The 19,362-nt window shown below is 37.0% G+C and overlaps 1 protein-coding gene across 10 annotated transcripts in view; it reads right to left on the reverse strand.

The window, feature by feature from the left end:
* The window catches only part of iqsec2a (IQ motif and Sec7 domain ArfGEF 2a), a 171,058-nt gene that overhangs the window by 66,318 nt on the left and 85,378 nt on the right, over window positions 1-19,362 (reverse strand). For all 10 annotated transcript variants that reach the window (XM_087264626.1, XM_087264627.1, XM_087264629.1 and 7 more), the window contains 4 exons: window positions 6,164-6,449; window positions 4,353-4,553; window positions 4,081-4,251; window positions 321-1,378 (listed from right to left, as the gene is read on the reverse strand). In XM_087264626.1, coding sequence (XP_087120752.1) covers window positions 321-1,378; window positions 4,081-4,251; window positions 4,353-4,553; window positions 6,164-6,449 — 1,716 coding nt within the window. The remainder of the gene's footprint in view (window positions 1-320; window positions 1,379-4,080; window positions 4,252-4,352; window positions 4,554-6,163; window positions 6,450-19,362) is intronic.

Below are 19,362 nucleotides of genomic sequence, written 5' to 3' on the forward strand. Positions count from 1 at the left end.
GTTGCCCGTTTGCAACATTTTTCAAAATATCTTAAAATTATTTTGTGATCAACAGAAGAATGTTGAATAAATGATGACAGAATTTTTATTTTCTATCCCGTTAAAGCTTATATTTTGAAAGGCGGAATTTTTAAGACCTGATGAAACCTCATTTAAATAAAATATGTATAATAATTACAATAAAAACATTGCATGTTTGTAAAAAGCTATTCAAATAAAAAATAAATTTTTGTAAACAGATTCACTATTTAAAATCAACTCAAAACATCACATGATGCAGCACAATCTCAATCCCATAACTACACTCATCAATGTCTTACTTGTTGAAGAGGTTGAGTCCAATGCGGTAATGCCTTCTCTGCACCACATCATTATTAAAAGCAGGCGAATCCCAGCTGTGCCTGCTCTCCCTCTGATATGTCTGTTTTCCAAGAGGGGGCAATGGTTCCCTCAGACTGTCCCTGGACGAGGAGCCCGAGCTGCAGTTGATGGTTTCGTTGGAGTTGGTGGTGGAGTTCAGTGAGTCATTGTCCCCGTCTGATTGCTCCATGCCAGAAGCAGGCAGCGGAGCGGAGGACGAGGAGGAAAGGGGCGTGAGCGGAGGCTGAGTGGGTGAGGGGGAAGTGGGATCTGGGTAGGGGTGATGCATGTGTGGCAGAGGGTGGTGGTGCAGTGGATGGTGAAGGTGCGGATGGTGATGGTGGTGCATCATAGCATGGTGTGGTAAGTGTGTAGGCAGAGGCGATGGGATTGGGCGTCCTGTGGGTCGTGTCTGGCCCTGTGCCGCACAAGGATTGGGCATGCGAGGTGCAGGGTTGTGTTTGAGGGTCCCTTGAGGTGACCCGCCTGCAGTTGACTCCTGTTCGTAAAGCAGCTGTCTGCTGAGGGACCCTCGATCTGATCGGTCGCTCATGTCCACGGAGCTGTCACTGGGCGGCTCTATAGTCAGAACAGGGAGATGTGAGCCACGCAATCGGAAATCTCTGCATTCAGTGCACGGCGTGCTCCGTCGGCTGTTAGTGCTCCCTCCTCCTTCCGTGTCCCGGCTGTCTTCACGGCCTCCAACTCCACTGCTGACGCCCCAGTACTCTGTGTCGGTGCTGGAGGGAACCCGCTCGATGGAGAGTGGAGAGCACGGCATGCCGTCATCCATATAAAGCGTGACATCACTGTATGAGGTGGCTGTGCTGTCCTCATGCATGACGCCCAGGCGCTCCTGTTCCCCTACCACACCCCTGCGAGAGGTAGGTTTGTTGCTCCAAACACACTCGCCAAAATCCACGCTCTCCTCCCTGGCACCTTCGCCACCGTCCTGAGAATCTCCTCGGCCCGACTGACATGTCAAAGTGTCGTCCATAGAGTCAGCTAAAGACGTCACCTGAAAGCAGAAGCACATGTATGTTTACACTGCTGCTAGGGGTCAGTAAGATTTATTTCTGAAAACCATCTGTTATGCTCAACTGGGCTGAATTCATCAAAATTGAGTAAAAATGTAATACTGCAAAACGTTTACAATTTAAAACAACTGTTTCTGTATAATTAACTGTTTTCTTTTCGTATAATGACTGTTTAATTTTTTTGTTAATACCTTAAAATAATGGTCCATTAGCTATTGTATTTACTAACAATTTGTAATCCATCTGTGATGGCATTTATTCATTTTTGTTGATGTTAAAGCTAATGTTATTTAAGTTCAATAGCATTAGTTTAGTTTAACTCCCAGTGCATTAACTAATGTTAACAAGCACAACTTTTGATTTTAATAATGCTTAGTAAATACTGAACTAAGATTAATAAATGCTTGACAAGATTATTCATACTTATTGTTAGTAGGTACATTAATCAATTGACCAATTTTTTAAAGTGTTACCAATATATTTTTAAATGTCATCTCTTTATGAGAAGACAAAATGTTCAGCATCACCTATCATTCAGAAATATTTCTCATATGCTGATTTGCAGCTGGACATGGGCAGGTATAAAACGGTATGATAACCTTGGATAAAAATATCACGGTTTCATGGTATTGTGATTACTGCTCTAAATATATTCTTCTTAAATGTCTGGGTAAAAAACAAGAACTTTTCTTTCACTTTGCACACAATGGCTGCGTTCCAAATAACATACTTACACGCTATATATAATGTTAAAAACAGTATGTGAGTCGAGTAGTATGTCTGAATTAATAGAATTCGAAAAAAAGTATGCAAAAAAATACCTGGATGACCTACTACTTCCGGCGAGATTCTTAATCTACAGTACCCCATGATGCACCGGAAGAGATTTCATGAATGGGAGTGAAGCTGGTATGTCATGTGATGATGAGAAAATGGCATCCATAGTACATCTAACCTCATTCATACTATGCACATTCATGCTGAATAGAACATACTTTTCTATTAGTCGAGTAGTAAATTCAAATTAAAAATGCTGTTCCTACTGAGTAGTAGGTGATTTCAGACGCAGCCAATTTAATTTAATAATTATTTTGAGAAAATAATTATAATTTGAGAAACATTCATAATATTTGAGCAGTAAACATGTCTGGCTAAATAATTCAAATAAATCAATGACTTCTGCTGTCTTCATTAGTTTCAAAAACACAGATCTATTCACAATTTAAACGTCATCTTTGGAGATCTTTTCTGCTGAAGATACTGTTGACCTAAAAACACAAACATAAAATTTGGGGTTTTAAAACCTTGACTTTTCCAAACAGCGGTTGAAAAGTCAGTTATAGGCAGTTATTAATACATGCATATTTCCAGCTAAGGAAAAATTTCTTAGGCTCTATTTTAGCATTAAGCGTGTGTCCGATTCCACTTTTGCTATTTTAAGGATGGAAAAATATGCTTTGTGCTGCGGTGCATGGTCTAACAGGGTTGTGCTCATTCTCTTAATGGGTTATGGTTGTGTTGAGCATAACGTGCATTAAATCAATCAGAGCCTCGACTCCCATTCCCTTTAAGAGTAAGTTGCACCGTGCCATGGTGCCTTTGCTATTTACATGGTGGACTTTGAAAATGGAAAAGCTGAATGGAAAAATTTTACTTCTTTACTTACGTGGAGTAAAGAAACAGTGTTGTACACACTCCACTGAAACATCCATTAGTCTACATATTTAATTTAGTTTGTTAAGAGCAAAGAATTTTTTCAAAACTATTCCCCAATTCAGTTTAAATTTCCAGCAAATGAATAAATGAACAATAATAACGAAGTGAGGTCAAAAAAAATATTTCCAAACACGTCCTATTCTTATGCCCCATATGGTGACACGCTCTGTGTTTGACTTCAGACCAGCTTTTACTTGGTCAATAGCATGGTCTATTTCAGTTTCTCAAAATAGCAACGCACATACAATGTGCCTTAACACACCTCCTTTATAGACCGGAACACCCCTGAGTCCACAAAGTGGTGCAAATAGATTTGCTATTTAAACAACAAGGTGCAAAATGGGAAAATTAGGGTTGTGCTGATCTGAAAATAGCAAAAAATCACGCAAAACACTTCTTGCACCTTATTGCGCCAGGTGTATGATAGGGCCTCTAATTTTAGCTCCTAATAATTTAGTGAAATTTTAGTGGACAGTGATGTATATTTCAGAAGAGAAAGTTCAATGAACAGCATATAAATAAGAACTGTTTTTAAAGTAACGTCTTCATCGTCACTTTTGATCAAATTTAATGCATTCCTGCTGCAAAAATTATTTCTTCAGAAAAAAAAATCCTCTCAGTAACCAGATCACTATAATCACATCCTTTCATATTTATGTATACAGTCTTTTATAAAAAGCTCTAAAAAGGGGACTTTTAGCTAATAACCATCAATTCAGTCTACAGAGAGATTGTCAGTTTAATTAGCCACTTTGTTAAAATGATTTAACTGACAAGGTTCCAAATGTTCCCAGAGTGTAAAGTCACACCACTACACTCAGGTAATTAGAACAAGCATTACGTAAATACGTAAATTACGTAAACATACGCAACATGAAAAAACCCCACAGAAACATAAAATCTACTCTATAAATCATGTATGTGTGCTGTAATGACCCTAAACTGGCCAGTTTCTACTGTGTTTCACCTGTTTGTTGAAGGCATCATCTGCATGTGAGTACTCCTCTCTGTCCGAAGGACAGTGTGCGGGTGAGTCCGTCTCCTGCTGTGTGTTTGTACTTCCTGTCTGGCCAGCTGTGCCTGAAGTGTGATGGCTGGTATATCGACCTTGCTGCTGCTGGGGCGTCTGGGGCTGAACCTGAGCACAAGAAAATATCAACAAAAATCACGTTAAACCGAATAAACATCAGACAGTCAAGCTGAATTTTCCGCTTTTACCCAATCTACTGTTATATTTGCCTGTGGCTGTCGCTCATCAAAGGAGTACTGTGAACGCATGTTTGACAGGATGATCCGGCGAGTCATTCGGCTTTCAGAGGCAGAACTGCGCAGCCGCTGAAAGTTCTTGTTCATGCGATACTGTCGAAAGGCCGTCTGTATGGTGCGAGCCGCTCGTCTGCTCAGGAAGTATCCACCATACTTCCTCTCCAGCATCTCCACCTGATGAAGAGAAAGAGGGATGACAAAAGAGAGAGCATGTGTACATTAGCACTGTTTATTGTTTGCTTTGTTTATTTATTGTTTTTAGCAGATCTCTCCTCCACGGGAGACATGGTGGCTCAGTGGTTAGCACTGTCACCTCACAGCAAGAAGGTCTCTGGTTTGAGCCCTGGCTGAACCAGTTGGTATTTCAATCAATCAATCAAGCCTTTATTTGTCACTACACTTTCGTATAGCGAAATTCTGTGTGAAGTTTGAATGTTCTCCCTATGTTGGCATGGGTTTTGCTCCGGTTACACAAAGTCCAAAGACATGTGCTATAGGTGAATTGAATAAAACTAAATTGGCCGTAGTGTACATGGGTTGCAGCTGGAAGGGCATCGACTGTGTAAAACATATGCCGGATAAGTTGCCGGTTCATTCCACTGTGGCGACCCCTGATAAATAAAGAGACTAAGTCAAAGGAAAATTAATGAATGAATCTCTCCTCCACTCCTAGATAATTCCACGATACAGATATCCTTAGTAATAATGCAAAAACATAAGCGCACGCTCCAGACCATTACGGTATTATCTCATCTCTCATAATGTGAGATGGTGGCGGTTTGGCTTCACATTAGTATTACAGGAGGACATTATGCACATTTGAGGCGTGACTGCAGTTTCTAGCCTGTAAGATGGCCTCCATGCACATTAAAACACAAATACACTGTGATAACTTGATGTTTCTATGGGCTGTTTGTGCCACTGAGAGATCTGACGAACACTAATTAAACACAAAACACTTCAGCAAAGTAAACAGCATTTGACAACTGAGAGTTTCCTTTATATAATGGCTTAAAATATTGTATGTTTTCAGAGAATTTCTTTAAATGATGTGTAAACTTCTTGATACAATACAGTGTGTGACACTGATATTCTGTGCATTCGCTTTCTTGGAATACTTGGGGTTCCCAAAATCTCTTAAAATCATTTGATCAGTTTAACAGACTCAACTGCTTGAAATTGAATTAAAACTTTTCAACAAGCTCCTCTTTCATTAATGTCAGGCTTTGACCATCATTGTGACAAAGCCAATTGTACTATTCTGAGATTCTTAACATGTATAGCATTTCCGATTTACAATACACTTTAAAATTTGTGCGTAAACTTTTAAATCCAAATTAAAGGTGAACAAGATGCATGATGCCAATTTCATTATCTAAAACATCTTTTTTGGCACCTTTTATTTTGTTCACAATGAGCACACTGGCTTTAGCTGTTTTACAGAAGATGGCAACAAATAATAAATGTGAACGCTTCTAAAAAGAGCTTGTATAAGAGGTTTAAATGATGCATGCAACTACTTTAAAAGAGTACAAAGACATTGCTATTGCTCAAACAAGGATGAATCTTTCAAGTGTGCATGTGTTGAGCACTGATGTCCACATAAACCATCCAATCAAGAAATCTTTGAAAGGCTCTTTGTTTGACTATGAGATAAAATTATACATTTCTGGGATTAACTATTAACCATGGTCCATGTTTAAAATGTGGCACAGTAAAAATACACAGCTATAGGCCATAATGATTACTGGTGTTACTAGCATGTGTGTGACACTCATCTGCACCTTCTTGTCCTGCAGGTCCGTGGAGAGCTCATAGCTGTCAGAGAGCGCTTTGCAGCGCTTGCTCTCCTCCTCCTCCTGCTTGCGGAGTGCCAGGCTGGCGGGCTGGTGGCGGCTCCGTTGTGCCCAGGCCAGGCTCGCTGGGCTTGCAGTGCCCACAGGAGGCCCCTGAGGGCCGGGAATGTTTCGAATGTTCCCGTAGCGGTCCGAGTTGCCCAGGTATGGGCCCTGACTGCAAGTGCTGTCAGAAAAGCTAGTTGTGTCCGGACACTGAGGATCTCCCTCCACACTGAAAACAACAAAAACACACAAAGCTCGAGGTCAACAACTGCCAGAAACGGTCTCATCGGTTGACAAGTTGAGAGTAAAACAAGTCTGTAATCTTGGCACTGCAACTGATCAGTGTAGACAAACATATTAGCACACTAACCAACATTAGAATTTCAAATGCCCATATGCAGCCCAGCCAGAACCTCGCCATCTGGCCAAAATGCAGGAGGACGATAAAGGAACAAGAGAAGATGGAGGGAGTGTGAAAGAGGAACAGAGAGAGGACATGAAGCTTACAGAGAAAGAAAGAAAGAGAGAGAGAGGGAGAGAGAGAAACAGTGGCATGTGTTGCAAACCGTCAGCGAGAAAAGCCAGGCATCAAAAATGATAAGACCTGAGTCATCTGATGATGACTCAGAGAGAAAGTGAGAAGCATGAAAGCAGGAAAAGGAGTATAAAGGTAAGTCGGCCTTCAGTATCATATCGCTCTTTCCCTGAAGCAGGTGTACAGTATTGTTGACTCACGTCCTGTTGTCACTATAACTAAAGGAAATCATTGCTTTTTTAAAGAAAGCTGCAAAGTAATCACATTACATGGCATTCCATATATTTGGCTTTGTATTCTGTATTCTTTAGGCATAACGCTTTACTTCTTTACCCTATTTTCATAAAGAAACATTAAACCGGTTTGACCAGTGTTTAACAGATACTCACTTTGCAGTTAAGCTCAATAGCAGTTCAATAATATAAATATTTGCAGAAATCACAATTATTATGATAGAAACAAATTTAATATTGTTTTTTTAGTAGTATTGATTATTTTATTATGATATGAAATAATAGACATAAGCAACCATTTCTATTTAATAATTATTAAATATAATTATTTATATAAATATTATTAATAAATAGTTATATAAGCAGGTTAAATAATAATGCATATGGCTTATATTGCTTTCCTCTAATGTAGTTTATTGTTTTAGTTTTTATTTTGCAACCCAAATGTACAACTTAGTTACACAAAATTCATTATTTATGATAAATATTGCTTTTATTCATTAATTCATTTTCTTTTCGGCTTAGTCCCTTTATTAATCTAGGGTCGCCACAGCGGAATGAACTGCTAACTTATCTAGCATAAGTTTTACACAGCGGATGCCCTTCCAGCTGCAACCCATCACTGGAAAACACCAATACACTCTCATTCACGGACATACATTACTCCAATTTCATGCATTCGTTCAATTTCTTTTCGGCTTAGACCCTTTATTACACAGGGAGAACATGCAAACCACACACAGAAATGCCAACTGACCCAGCCGGGGCTTGAACAAGCAGCCTTCTTGCCGTAAGGCGATCGTGCTACCCACGGCTAATTTTGCCAAGAATAATTATTTTATTTATTTACTATTATTATCATTAAACATAACAATAATGCATGTTTTTAGTTATTGATTAATGTGGTTTATTGTAGATTTTTTTCAGTCAAAAAAGCACAAGCAAAAAAAATCTCTATTTAATAATATAATTATATAAGGCTATTTTTACTATTCACTTTTATAGTTTAATTTTTAGTTGGTCACAGTTTGCATTTTGCCCTCACACCATTAAATTGCATTCCTGAATATAACAGCATGCATAATTACATAAAATAACCATAAACCAGCTCTTAACCCTATAGTACAAGTTGATAAACAATTTTAGTAATCATATAAAAGTACAACCATAAGGACAAAGTAAAAAAAAAAAATGCAACTTTTATTTTCAGCGATTTACTCACATATAGGCGTGTGCTCTGTTTGGCAGTTTAGTCTTTCGATGAAAGCGCATGGCTAAAAAACTCAACACAAACTCACACATGCCTGCAGTGCTGTGATAGTAAGTGTGTGTGCTAGCATTAGAGCTGCTCTGGGATCAGCTGAATCATGCTGGTGGGTTTCCCGATGACTGCATCGACGATCTGTCAATTACTGAAGCACCCAGTGTACAGCAGTACAGTAACAAAACACAAACACACAACCTCTTTGTTTCTGCACATAGCAAATCTCTTCACACAAGGGGATTGGTAACTACCAACACGGCAACAGCTGAGTTTTGCCAGCAACAGCAGAGCTTGAAAACAATCAGCTAAAAGGCAATCAAGTGAAATAACACACCACTGCGCACTGTAACATTCAGTGTATCGTTTATATCCAGCATAAAGCTTTGCAATATACTGTACTATTGCAGGAAAAGACAACACAGAACTACAGCTCTCTCTCAATCACACACATTGCATTTATGTCCTTCAAACTTTCTCTCCTGCCCATCAGGATGTGTATTTCTGTGTGTGTGTGGTTTGTGTGTGTGTTCGGGAATAGTGCCGAGCATTCCAGTTGTGCAATCCTGCCGTGATCAGCATGAGTGACTTTACTGTAGATATGTGCATATATTTATGTGAGTGTGTGTGTGTGTGTTGTTTTTATGATGCATGCATATGCAGCTGGAGGATCCCGGTCACTGTACACGTGGGTGTGTGCAAACCGTGCTGTCATTACTTCCTGCGGCAAGTCAAACAAAGGTACATGCGTAAACACATCAAGTCACTCCTGAGTCAGCTCACTATCATATAGACCAGGGGTGTTAAACTCATTTTTGCTTGAGGGTGGGATTAGAGAAAATGTCCCCTTGTGTGGGCTGAATTACCTTTTGTTAGAGTTGTGTACCAAAACCCTGTGCCATCATAACCCGTATTAGGGCTATATATATATATATATATATATATATATATATATATATATATATATATATATATATATATATATATATATATATATATGGCTTCAGCATCAATATCGCAATGTGATCATTCACAAAAGATACATCGCAATTATAATTCATTTGCAAGTGTTTTTGATGCCTGGAATTGTATAATGATTTTAAAAGCATTCAGGTAAAATCAATTTTACCACTTGTGACTTAAACAATGATTCATTTTATTGAATTATTAGTATTATTTTTATCATTCAATTACTGTACTTGAAAACCGTTAGACTCGGGAAATGATAAAACACGATTCATTTTTGTTCTTTTTTTTCTGTATTGTATTTATAGATAGTTATGCATGAAAATACACATAACACATACAAATAGAGAAAACCACTGTAAATAGCACAGTCCACACCGAAAATGTGTTGGGGAACACCAAAAGGTTTAAAGATTGTTTATTAGAGCTTATGGAGGTGCAAATATTAGACATCAATTTATCAATCATTGGCTAAACATTTGCATGAAAATACTCACAACACATGCAAATTGAGAAACGCACTGCAAATAGCACAGACAACAACGAAAATGCATTGGGAAAACCAAAAATTTTTATATATTGTTTAATAGATCTTATGGAGATGCAAATAGTAAACATTAATTCATCAATCATTGGCTAAACACATGCAGGAAAATATCTACAACACATGTAAATAAAGAAACAGACTGCAAATAGCAGACACCAATGAAAATGTGTTGGCGAACTTATAGATTGTTTATTAGATTCTATGGAGATGCAAATAGTAAACATTATTTCAATCTCTGACTGAACACATGCATGAAAATACAACACATGCAAATACAGAAATGTACTGCAAATAGCACAGATCACAACAAAAATGTGTCGGGGGAAATTTATAGATTGTTTATTAGATTCTTTGGAGATGCACTCCCACTGCAGAATCATCCCATTGCATTATCAATTCTTTCTAAATAGAGATATTAAGTCATCTGGTGAAATTGTATTCATATCGCAATATATATTGAAAAATGAAGAAATATCACAATGCTAGATTTTTCCAATATCTTGCAGCCCTAACCGGTTTGCACTTGGACAGAACAATATATCAGAGGCTCTTAAAGGGATAGTTCACCAAAAAATGAATATCAACTCACCTGTTTACTAACCCCCAAATCGTTATAAAGCTTTCATAAGTTTTTTTATTCTGCTGAAAACAAAAGGAGATATTTAGAAGAAAGCTGAAAACTGGTAACATGTAAGGTAAATTTTCATATTTGGTGAACTAATCCTTTTAAATGCCCAAGCTGTTAACTATAATCAGACCTGTCAACATTGGTACTGTATGTGAAAATAAGGGATTAAACATTGTGGTTAAACATTCTCATTCTGAATAAAGAGCAGCGGATGAAGCTCTTATTTAGATTTTTGGTTGATTAAATTAAATAACAGAGGTGCCACTTTAAAACCAACGCATTCGATTCTTTCCTAAACATTTATGCTCATCTCAGGCAAAATTTGTAGTGTTAAAAGAAAACGAACGTTGTTGTTGTTATTATTATTATTATGTGTATATGGCGTGTAGAGAATTAGTTTGGGAAACAGTGTCGCGTCTGACAGTCACACACTGCTACAGGAACTGTCTGTTTTGAGGATTTCATAGGAGGGGCAACGGTCCTGTAATGGAAAGGAAGAGAATCCCTCCTTTTTTTATATTTATGTCAAAGTGTTGCCTTATTAAAATGAAAGCACAGAACAGATTCATATATAAGAGAAAGTAGGAGATTTGGTTCTTTCTCATTATTTGGCTCAGAGGGAGCATGTAAAGGTTGAACAGGAGAGGTGCCAGAATCGAGGTTTGGCGGTATGGTTTGCGTATAGAGAGGATTAGCCCTTTAAAGTTTATTGACACCCTATACCGTGCATACAGTATATTGAAACATTTTACTTAAGCTTGTCCACAAGATGCCAGCACTGAACTGGGCCATTGTTTGTTTCACAGTTGGAAAAGTGACAGAGAGACAGCATAGATTAATGGATATCAGCTACTTTAAATGAGGACTTTTTTATTGATCATAACTTTTGCGGAAAAGTGTAGACCCAGCAAGTTACTGCACGGGAGACTGTGATTTAGAAGGTACAATGTCACAGGCTGCTAACTACTTAGTCAAAATATTATATTTATAGTGTAATATACTGTAGAGTGTACATCATCTCATGACAGATCAGAACATCTTGTATATTAGGAGAGGTGTCCTTTTGCCAGAAAAGGTGATCAAATTTCTGCAAATGTATTGAGAATATTTGAAGCTGATTTGATAAATAGTCAAATGGCTGAGGAATATTTGAAGGGTGAGTAAATGATGACAGAATATTAAGTTCTGGGTGAACTAACTTTACTGAAATGGGAATTGTTAAATGAGCTGTTTTAAATAAATTTCCAATCATGCTGAAAAAACTTCAATTGTATGATTCTTAACAATAACATTCATTCATTCATTCATTTTCTTTTCAGCTTTGTCCCTTTATTAATCTGGGGTCGCCACAGCGGAATGAACTGCCAACTTATCCAGCATATGTTTTACGCAGCGGATGCCCTTTAAGCTGCAACCCATCACTGGGAATTAACAATAACATAACTTTGATAAAATAAACTCATGGAAGGCACATTTGTCTCCCTATATTGAATTATTTATTAATTCTATGGTGTCATGCTCACATATGAAAACAACAATATTATAGCAGATATGAAAGAAAGAGGATGACAGGATCAGGAAAGGTCCAAAGGTCAAGATTCAAACTTGGGACACCTGGAGTGCTGTTGCACTTAAACCACTGGGCTATCGTGCCAACATAAAGCAGACATTTTAATAGCAGATATTGTTGAATACTCCTCTTAGTTTCTTTATTTTCTCTACCATTTAAATTGTACATTAGGCCATTAGACACCTTTATAACATGATATAGATAAATTGTGGGTTACAATACATAATAATAATTGTTTAAAAGACATTTAATTATTTTTCAATTCTCTTATGTTTCTTTCTTGTGTTTTTATAAATACAAAAATTCTTGTGAAAACTTCAAATGCTCACAAATTTGACTGTCAATGAACACAAAAAGTCATATAATTGAGAAAAGATGGTTATTTAATCATTCCGTTTTTTAATGTATATATTTTCCTGTATGTTTTACACTTTCCTGATGCCTGAACCCTCATCATATACTGTCATGACAAGCTGTCTGTGTGTTATCTGGTGGCATTTAAAGCAATTCCGTTGTTTGGAAACAGTTTGGATTGGAAGAAACAGATAGGGATCAAAAACATATTATATTCAAGATTTGCTACATGGTGATGTCTGCACCGCTTTGTAACACCACAAATCTTTTTATCCACCTAAAATTGAACATTCCTAACTGATGCCTTTTCAACGCAGTGTAAGGTTTTTGAACAGTAGCTCCTAGCAGTTACATTAAGATGTGTAATTATAATATTTCAAACAGACATTTAAGTTAAATGGAAAAATATAAATAAACATTTACTAGAGACATTCCCAGCTATAGTAACTCCAAGATTTCAGATTACTTTAGAAATCTAAATTAATTCAATTAATCTAATTTACAGAAGAGGTCTAAATGATTCTGAATCTGTATTGCATAATAGACTCAGTAGCCCTATTTATGGTCTTATACAGGGAAAATACTGTGGCCACAGAATAAGAATTTATTCAATGATTTATTAATTCATTCACTCAACTGAATCGTGACCATGTTTGATTGATTTGTTCCTTAAGTTATATTAAATCATGCCCATGCTGTACTAATTCATTTAGTTATTTTAATTTAGGTAAATCACAGTCATGTTGTACTAATTTCTTCCCTTGTTTTTATTCCGTTAATTTGTGGACACGGCAATCGAGCAGCTCCATCATGTGTAAGGCTTAGTAGATTAACAAACAGCTAAAAAAGGAAAGAGTATGAAGGAATAATCAGTATGCATACATACATATATATATATATATATATACATATATATATATATATATATATATATATATATATATATATATATATATATATATATGTCAAATAGACAAGCACATAGGTTTAAAACAACATGAACACAATTGAATTAAATACACTCATTCATTTAGGAGACACTATATGTTGTAAGCAGGGCTTTACATTAACACCCGCCAAGCCGACAAATGCGGGTAGATTTCAGCTCTGGTGGGTTAGACAGACACCTCCACTAGCCACTTTGGCTGGTTGGAAGTCATTTTTAAATTGTAGTTTTCTTAAATTGCACGTTCGATAATAAGCATGGCCAAATATTCGTAAATGTGGTCTTAGAATCGAGAAGCAGCACGACTGATGAAAATAACTTAGTGCGAGCAAAAGAAAGCAGGTAATTACCGAACGAGAGGATGATAACTTGCGCGCACAGGTGATGTGATGTGATGCGCGCTCCCGTTTACTTGGGCGAAAGCAACCGTGCCTAGAGAGTTCCCTTTGAAATAGACTGGAAAAATAGTGGGATGCTCATGCACCCACAGTCTTACTGCTTTCAAGAGCTCAAGATTTTAAAATAATTCCCATATTCTTTTGTAAGCAGCAGCGGTCACTGCTTTCATTTTAATTATTATTTGAACAGATTATTAACAGGCCTTTATTAACTGTGTGAGTGATCATCCTTTCATTAATTTTCACCTGCTTTCTTTTGCTTCCAGTTATTTTTGTTAATATAAACCTTGTTTACCTTTGTTAATATTTTTTACAATAACATTGCTTTAATGGGAGATTAACTGGTGATCTGAGACTTTTAGACAGGACAAGCATGTGGACATAACACAACATCTAAATCAAGTCATTTTAGCAAGTGTAGCACTTCAAGAAAAGTGTGGCTAGTGAAAATGGCGAGTGGCTAGTAATGTTGGAAATCTACAAGCCATAGTGGCTGGTGATCAAAAAAGTTAATGTCAAGCCCTGGTTGTAAGTATTTACAAAGAAGTAGGATTTATTCAAATACATAACAGAAGCAGATAAGGAGGAACACTTTCTGAAGGCTACAGTGCACTGAGAGAGAAACATGCGCATTTGTGGATGCATGTGTGTATGTTCATGAAGGCGCCCGTGGGCAGATGCTGACAGAAAGGAATATTTGTGAGCGAGTCAGTGAACGGCTGTTAATTCAAAGTGTCACTCGGACTGTAATGTGTGTTTGGCAGTGTTATTTTAACCTGTTGACATATGTGCAGGGATCCATCTGAAATGGCCAACCAGAACACTATAATTTATGATACATTTGCATATTATATTAAAACATAGTACACAAACTTTAATTCGAATTAATCTCATTTGCTGCCACAAAGCACATCACACTCTGAAACTACAGTACGGGTCAATTAAAACAGATTTGTGAATACATAATACTCACAATATTACGAGTAATTTAACACGAACACAAGGGACTCTGCAGACATTATAATACAGCTTCAGCTTGCTCTGTAAAACCAATATTAAAGTAATAAAAAGCAGCGCCATTAACTTTATGATCTAAAACAGCCATTTGCTTCTCAACAGAATGATCTTGTGCTTATGCTAATGCCAGTAGATCACTATACACCATTCATCTGCCATTATATAATAGTGCATTTTAAACGGTGCCACTCTGCTAACCTCTGTCGTGATTTGAGCAACTGACGTTCTTTATGATGTTTAAAAGTAATTTCATGTAAGTCTGCAAGTATCTATTTAAACTGTTAGAAAACACTAAAAAGCACATCGGCTAAAATTATATTTTAAAAGCAGACAGACAGACAGACAGACAGACAGACAGACAGACAGACAGACAGACAGACAGACAGACAGACAGACAGACAGACAGACAGACAGACAGACAGACAGACAGACAGAGTACACACCATTGATCTTAGAAGGATTATTGAACTGTTTCCTCAGCTAGTTCTGTGTAAATCTATACCAGTTTATGTGTCACTGTAATCTCGCCACAACCCACAAGCAATTCACCGCAAATACACAACAGGAAAGTAATCTGCAACTACAAATGACACCATTTTTGTAAATGTATAGTACAAAAAGGATGATTAATTATAATTATAAGAAGAGTTTAACACTTTTTCTTTACCAAACTTGGATTACAAATACAAGCTGACATCTATGAGGGCATTAAAGAGATAGCTCATCCAAAAATAAAATATACTCATCCTCCACTGGTTTTAAAACTGTTTGACTTTCTTTCTCCTGTTGAACATAAAAGGATATACTGAAGAATGTATCCATTGACTTCCATGTTTTGTTTTGACTATGGATTTCAAAGGGTGTTTAACCCAAATTCTTCAGATGTTTTTGAATTCAACAGAGGAAAGAAATCCATAAAACATTGGAACAATTTGAGTGTGAGTAAATAGTGAGGAAACCTTCATTTTGGGTGAACAAATCTCCAAGAACATTGCTGAGTGTGATAAATAACAGTCAAATTGCGTGTGGTTATGTTGTTGGTCTTATTTTCTTGGCATCTACTGTACATCAGCAATTCCCACAAACCTGCCATTTTACAAGCAGTTTACGCATTCTCCAAAGATTTTTTTAGTTCTCCTTTAACTAGTCTTAGTTTAGCCCCTTATGCCGAGTTCAGACTGCATGATTTTCAAAGAAATCGTGTCACAGATGTTTTCACATGGCTAGTGTTTTGTTGCTGCTTTGTTTCCACAGCAAGATGGATCGGGGACAGGGGGTTTCACATTGCATGACTTTACAATAGGAAGAATCACTGACAACTTCGTCCAAACTACATTTCACAACCAAACACACGTAGTATATATTTTGTAACTACACAACAAGAAATAAGCCTTTAATGGGGTAGAAAATGTTTAATGGGAACTGGCAATTTCTTTTTTGACTTTCTGTATGACACGTCAAACAGACATGGGTGCTTCTGCCAAATTTCCACTATTTCCTCCATTTTTGTTTTGGCTTTTAACTTCTCCCCTAACTTCCCGGTGACCTGCATGTAAGTTACACACACAAGTGAATGCTGCTCTCTCATTAGCCCCTTTTCGGACCGACTTTACCGGTATATTCAAAAAAGCGCTGTTCACACAGGCGAGGACGTTAGGGAATTTTCCCAGAAAAGACTGTTCACACCTCCATTCCAAAATACCGGTAAATTATGAAATCATTCACCACAAATGAGCTTTAAACGGCTGCGCTTGAATTTGTAAACATTTGACTACATTACAAACTCTGTGGATGATCAGTATTGTGAAAAACTTCAAAGAAAACATATGGAGAATCACTTTTGCATGTCGAGATGTTCATAATAAGTGGGTGTGCTGGTGCTCACAGGCTGTTTCACAGGCACACGCAAAGCTTGAAGGTAAACAAACAGCGGCTTATCATACGCATCTTATCGATGATTATTTACACAGTTGGCATTAAGAAGAACATATAAACGTTATCTGACTAACTTCAAGCAGCTAAATGTGTCTGGGAAAATATTTAAAGGCTTTTATTCTCATAAACCGCGCGGACGTGAATGCGTCTGACTGTTGTGATTGGCTAAAGCAGACGTCTCACGTCAGCACGTTCTAGACGTGCACGCGCTCATTCCGGCAATCTTCCTTCTGCATTCACACAGCGCAGCATTCTGGCAAATTACCGGTAATGTTACAACTTCTCTTTCCGGAAAATAGCCAAAACGAATTTACCGGTATTTTCAAAAAGGACCTGTTCACACATACAACCTTTCCGGAAAATTGCCTGTAATTTTGTGTGGAAGGGGCTATTGGCTGTTGGCGATCAACATTATTTTCAGACAAAACTCATTTCACACAGTATGATTCGAATCGCTGACAGCTCCAGATATTTAGCATGCCAAATATCTCACCGGCATCGGCGACTCATCAGCGATTCTCTCAGATCACGTCTTTAATAGTTCACATTGCTTGATTGCTACTCACGTGAATGAGCACCAATTTGCCTGTGATTTCAGGCATTTGTCTGCAATTTCTCAAAACCTGTGGGCAAGATTGGGACTAATATCCGGGATAAAATCATGCAGTTTGAACTCTGCATTAGTAAACACAAGTGCATCATAATGTACTTAAGATCATCTGAATTTTCACATGCAGCACTGAGACTGAGACTGATTATGTGCTGAAGGTCAAAAATATGCAAATAACTGAGAAAGCATCAATCTAAAGCCACTTTTTTATGAAGTCATCATGTAGAGTTCTTACAAAGTATTTTACAGTATTTTTAAAATACAATAATACAAGACACTAAAGTATTTTGATTCTAAATAATAACCCATTTTTATAGACCCCATAAAATACAAATTTCAAAATACTATTTTTTTTATTTAAAATACGTATTTTGAAATACATGTATTATAAATACTGCCCATCCCTGGTACCCCAACGTCATGGGACATTAAATTTTGGGTGAAAATAAAAATAAAACAACCAAATATCAATGTCTAATGATTTTACAGCTTGACACTGTGTGGACGTTACCACTATGATGTCAATCAGACGTTGGATTTTGGTTGCCATACTTGAAATGTCAGAATTTGACATCAATATGACATAAGATGTTGGCTCGTAGTTGCATTTTGATCAACATCATTTGACGCCGTGATTGGACAAAAAAATAATGTCCAGTGAACTTTGGTCACCTGACATCATGACATAAATCTAACCTAATATTAATGTCTTAGGCCTTTGTGTGATTGCTGGAACATTCTGCTAAGCTAACACCATAGCACTCGAAGCATAAACATTTTCTTCTCCAATGTTTTTTTACAAAGCTCATTGTAATGTAACTCAGAATTGACTTCTAAAAGTATACTAGCTATGTATCTTTAGCATTTGACCAAAACAAGGTAGGTGGAGGCATAATTATGCTGCCTACCTTCTGGAACAGCAATGCGATGTTTTAAAACGCTGTCTCCGTAGGCAGCACACTAGGCTTTGGAGTCTTTGCTACAGGAGCTGGGTGCTGATAAAAACAGCTTGAAGCTAGTTTTTTATCAATTCTATCGATTCTCATCATCATGTTTAATTAGTTCAGGCTCAGAATTACAGTAATTCCACCATATCAGTTTAGTATCAGCTGCCTTGAGTTGGGAGTGATTTTGTGGTTGAGATCCTCGAAGGAAAGGATTTTGAAAAGGATTAGTTCATGGAAAAAAGCACAAAAATAATGACTGTGAAAAAACAACAAAGGCTGAATTTCTACATATTTCTTCCATTAAAGTTATTGGTGTCAGTATAACTTAAAAAAAAGAAAAATAAATTAATACTCACCCTCGGCATTAAATGCCTAAATGTGGCAATTAAAGCATTTATTATTGAACAAAATATTTATATTTCTAGTAAAGTTTGTGTTTAACTTTCCATTCTTAAAAATATCCTGTGAATCTGTTAGTCACAAGTCAACTGAAGCCACATGATTAAACTCAAATGTTATTAAAACAAAATATTCATATCTCTGTTCAAAGGTCTTTCTATGTTTGCACACACACAGATGGGTAGAAATCAAATGATTTATTATTGAGATATATGAAGTTAAAATAAACCGAGGCCATCCTTTAAGAGTAAGAGCAGATGAAAAACTAGGATACTTGTATGATGATGTCAGAAAATCCACTGCTCAGTGTACTCTCTTTGAACCTGATGCTGAGTTGCACTGCACCTTTCAAATTGGATGCTGAATTTAGACTTAATTCACACTCACAGGCACATGGTTTCCTCCAGAAACGAGACGTTAACATACAGTCTCTGAGTCACCCTTCCTTCCGAGAGTGTGCAGATCAGTTGAAATGCACGTACAGGTATAAGACTGTGTGAGAACATGTCATTGCAGCATGCCGTTAAAAAAATAGTTCAGCCAAAAATGAAAACTCTGTCATCATTTATGCACCCTTGCATCAATCTAAACTTGTATTTCTTTCTTTCCTCCACACAACATGAAGAGTATTGCGATGGTGCCTTTTTCCAAACAACAACACTGAATTGTAAATAAACTTTACAGTAGCTCTTTATACGAAAAATAGATCACAACTTATAGTTATTATAGAATATCATTAATTTAATCTATACATCTGTTTTTGAATGGAGCCAGATTAGTTTCAAAAATAATGCAT

This window comes from Danio rerio, chromosome 8 (assembly GCF_052040795.2).
Source record: "Danio rerio strain M-AB ecotype USA chromosome 8, GRCz13ab, whole genome shotgun sequence".
Lineage (NCBI taxonomy): Eukaryota > Metazoa > Chordata > Actinopteri > Cypriniformes > Danionidae > Danio > Danio rerio.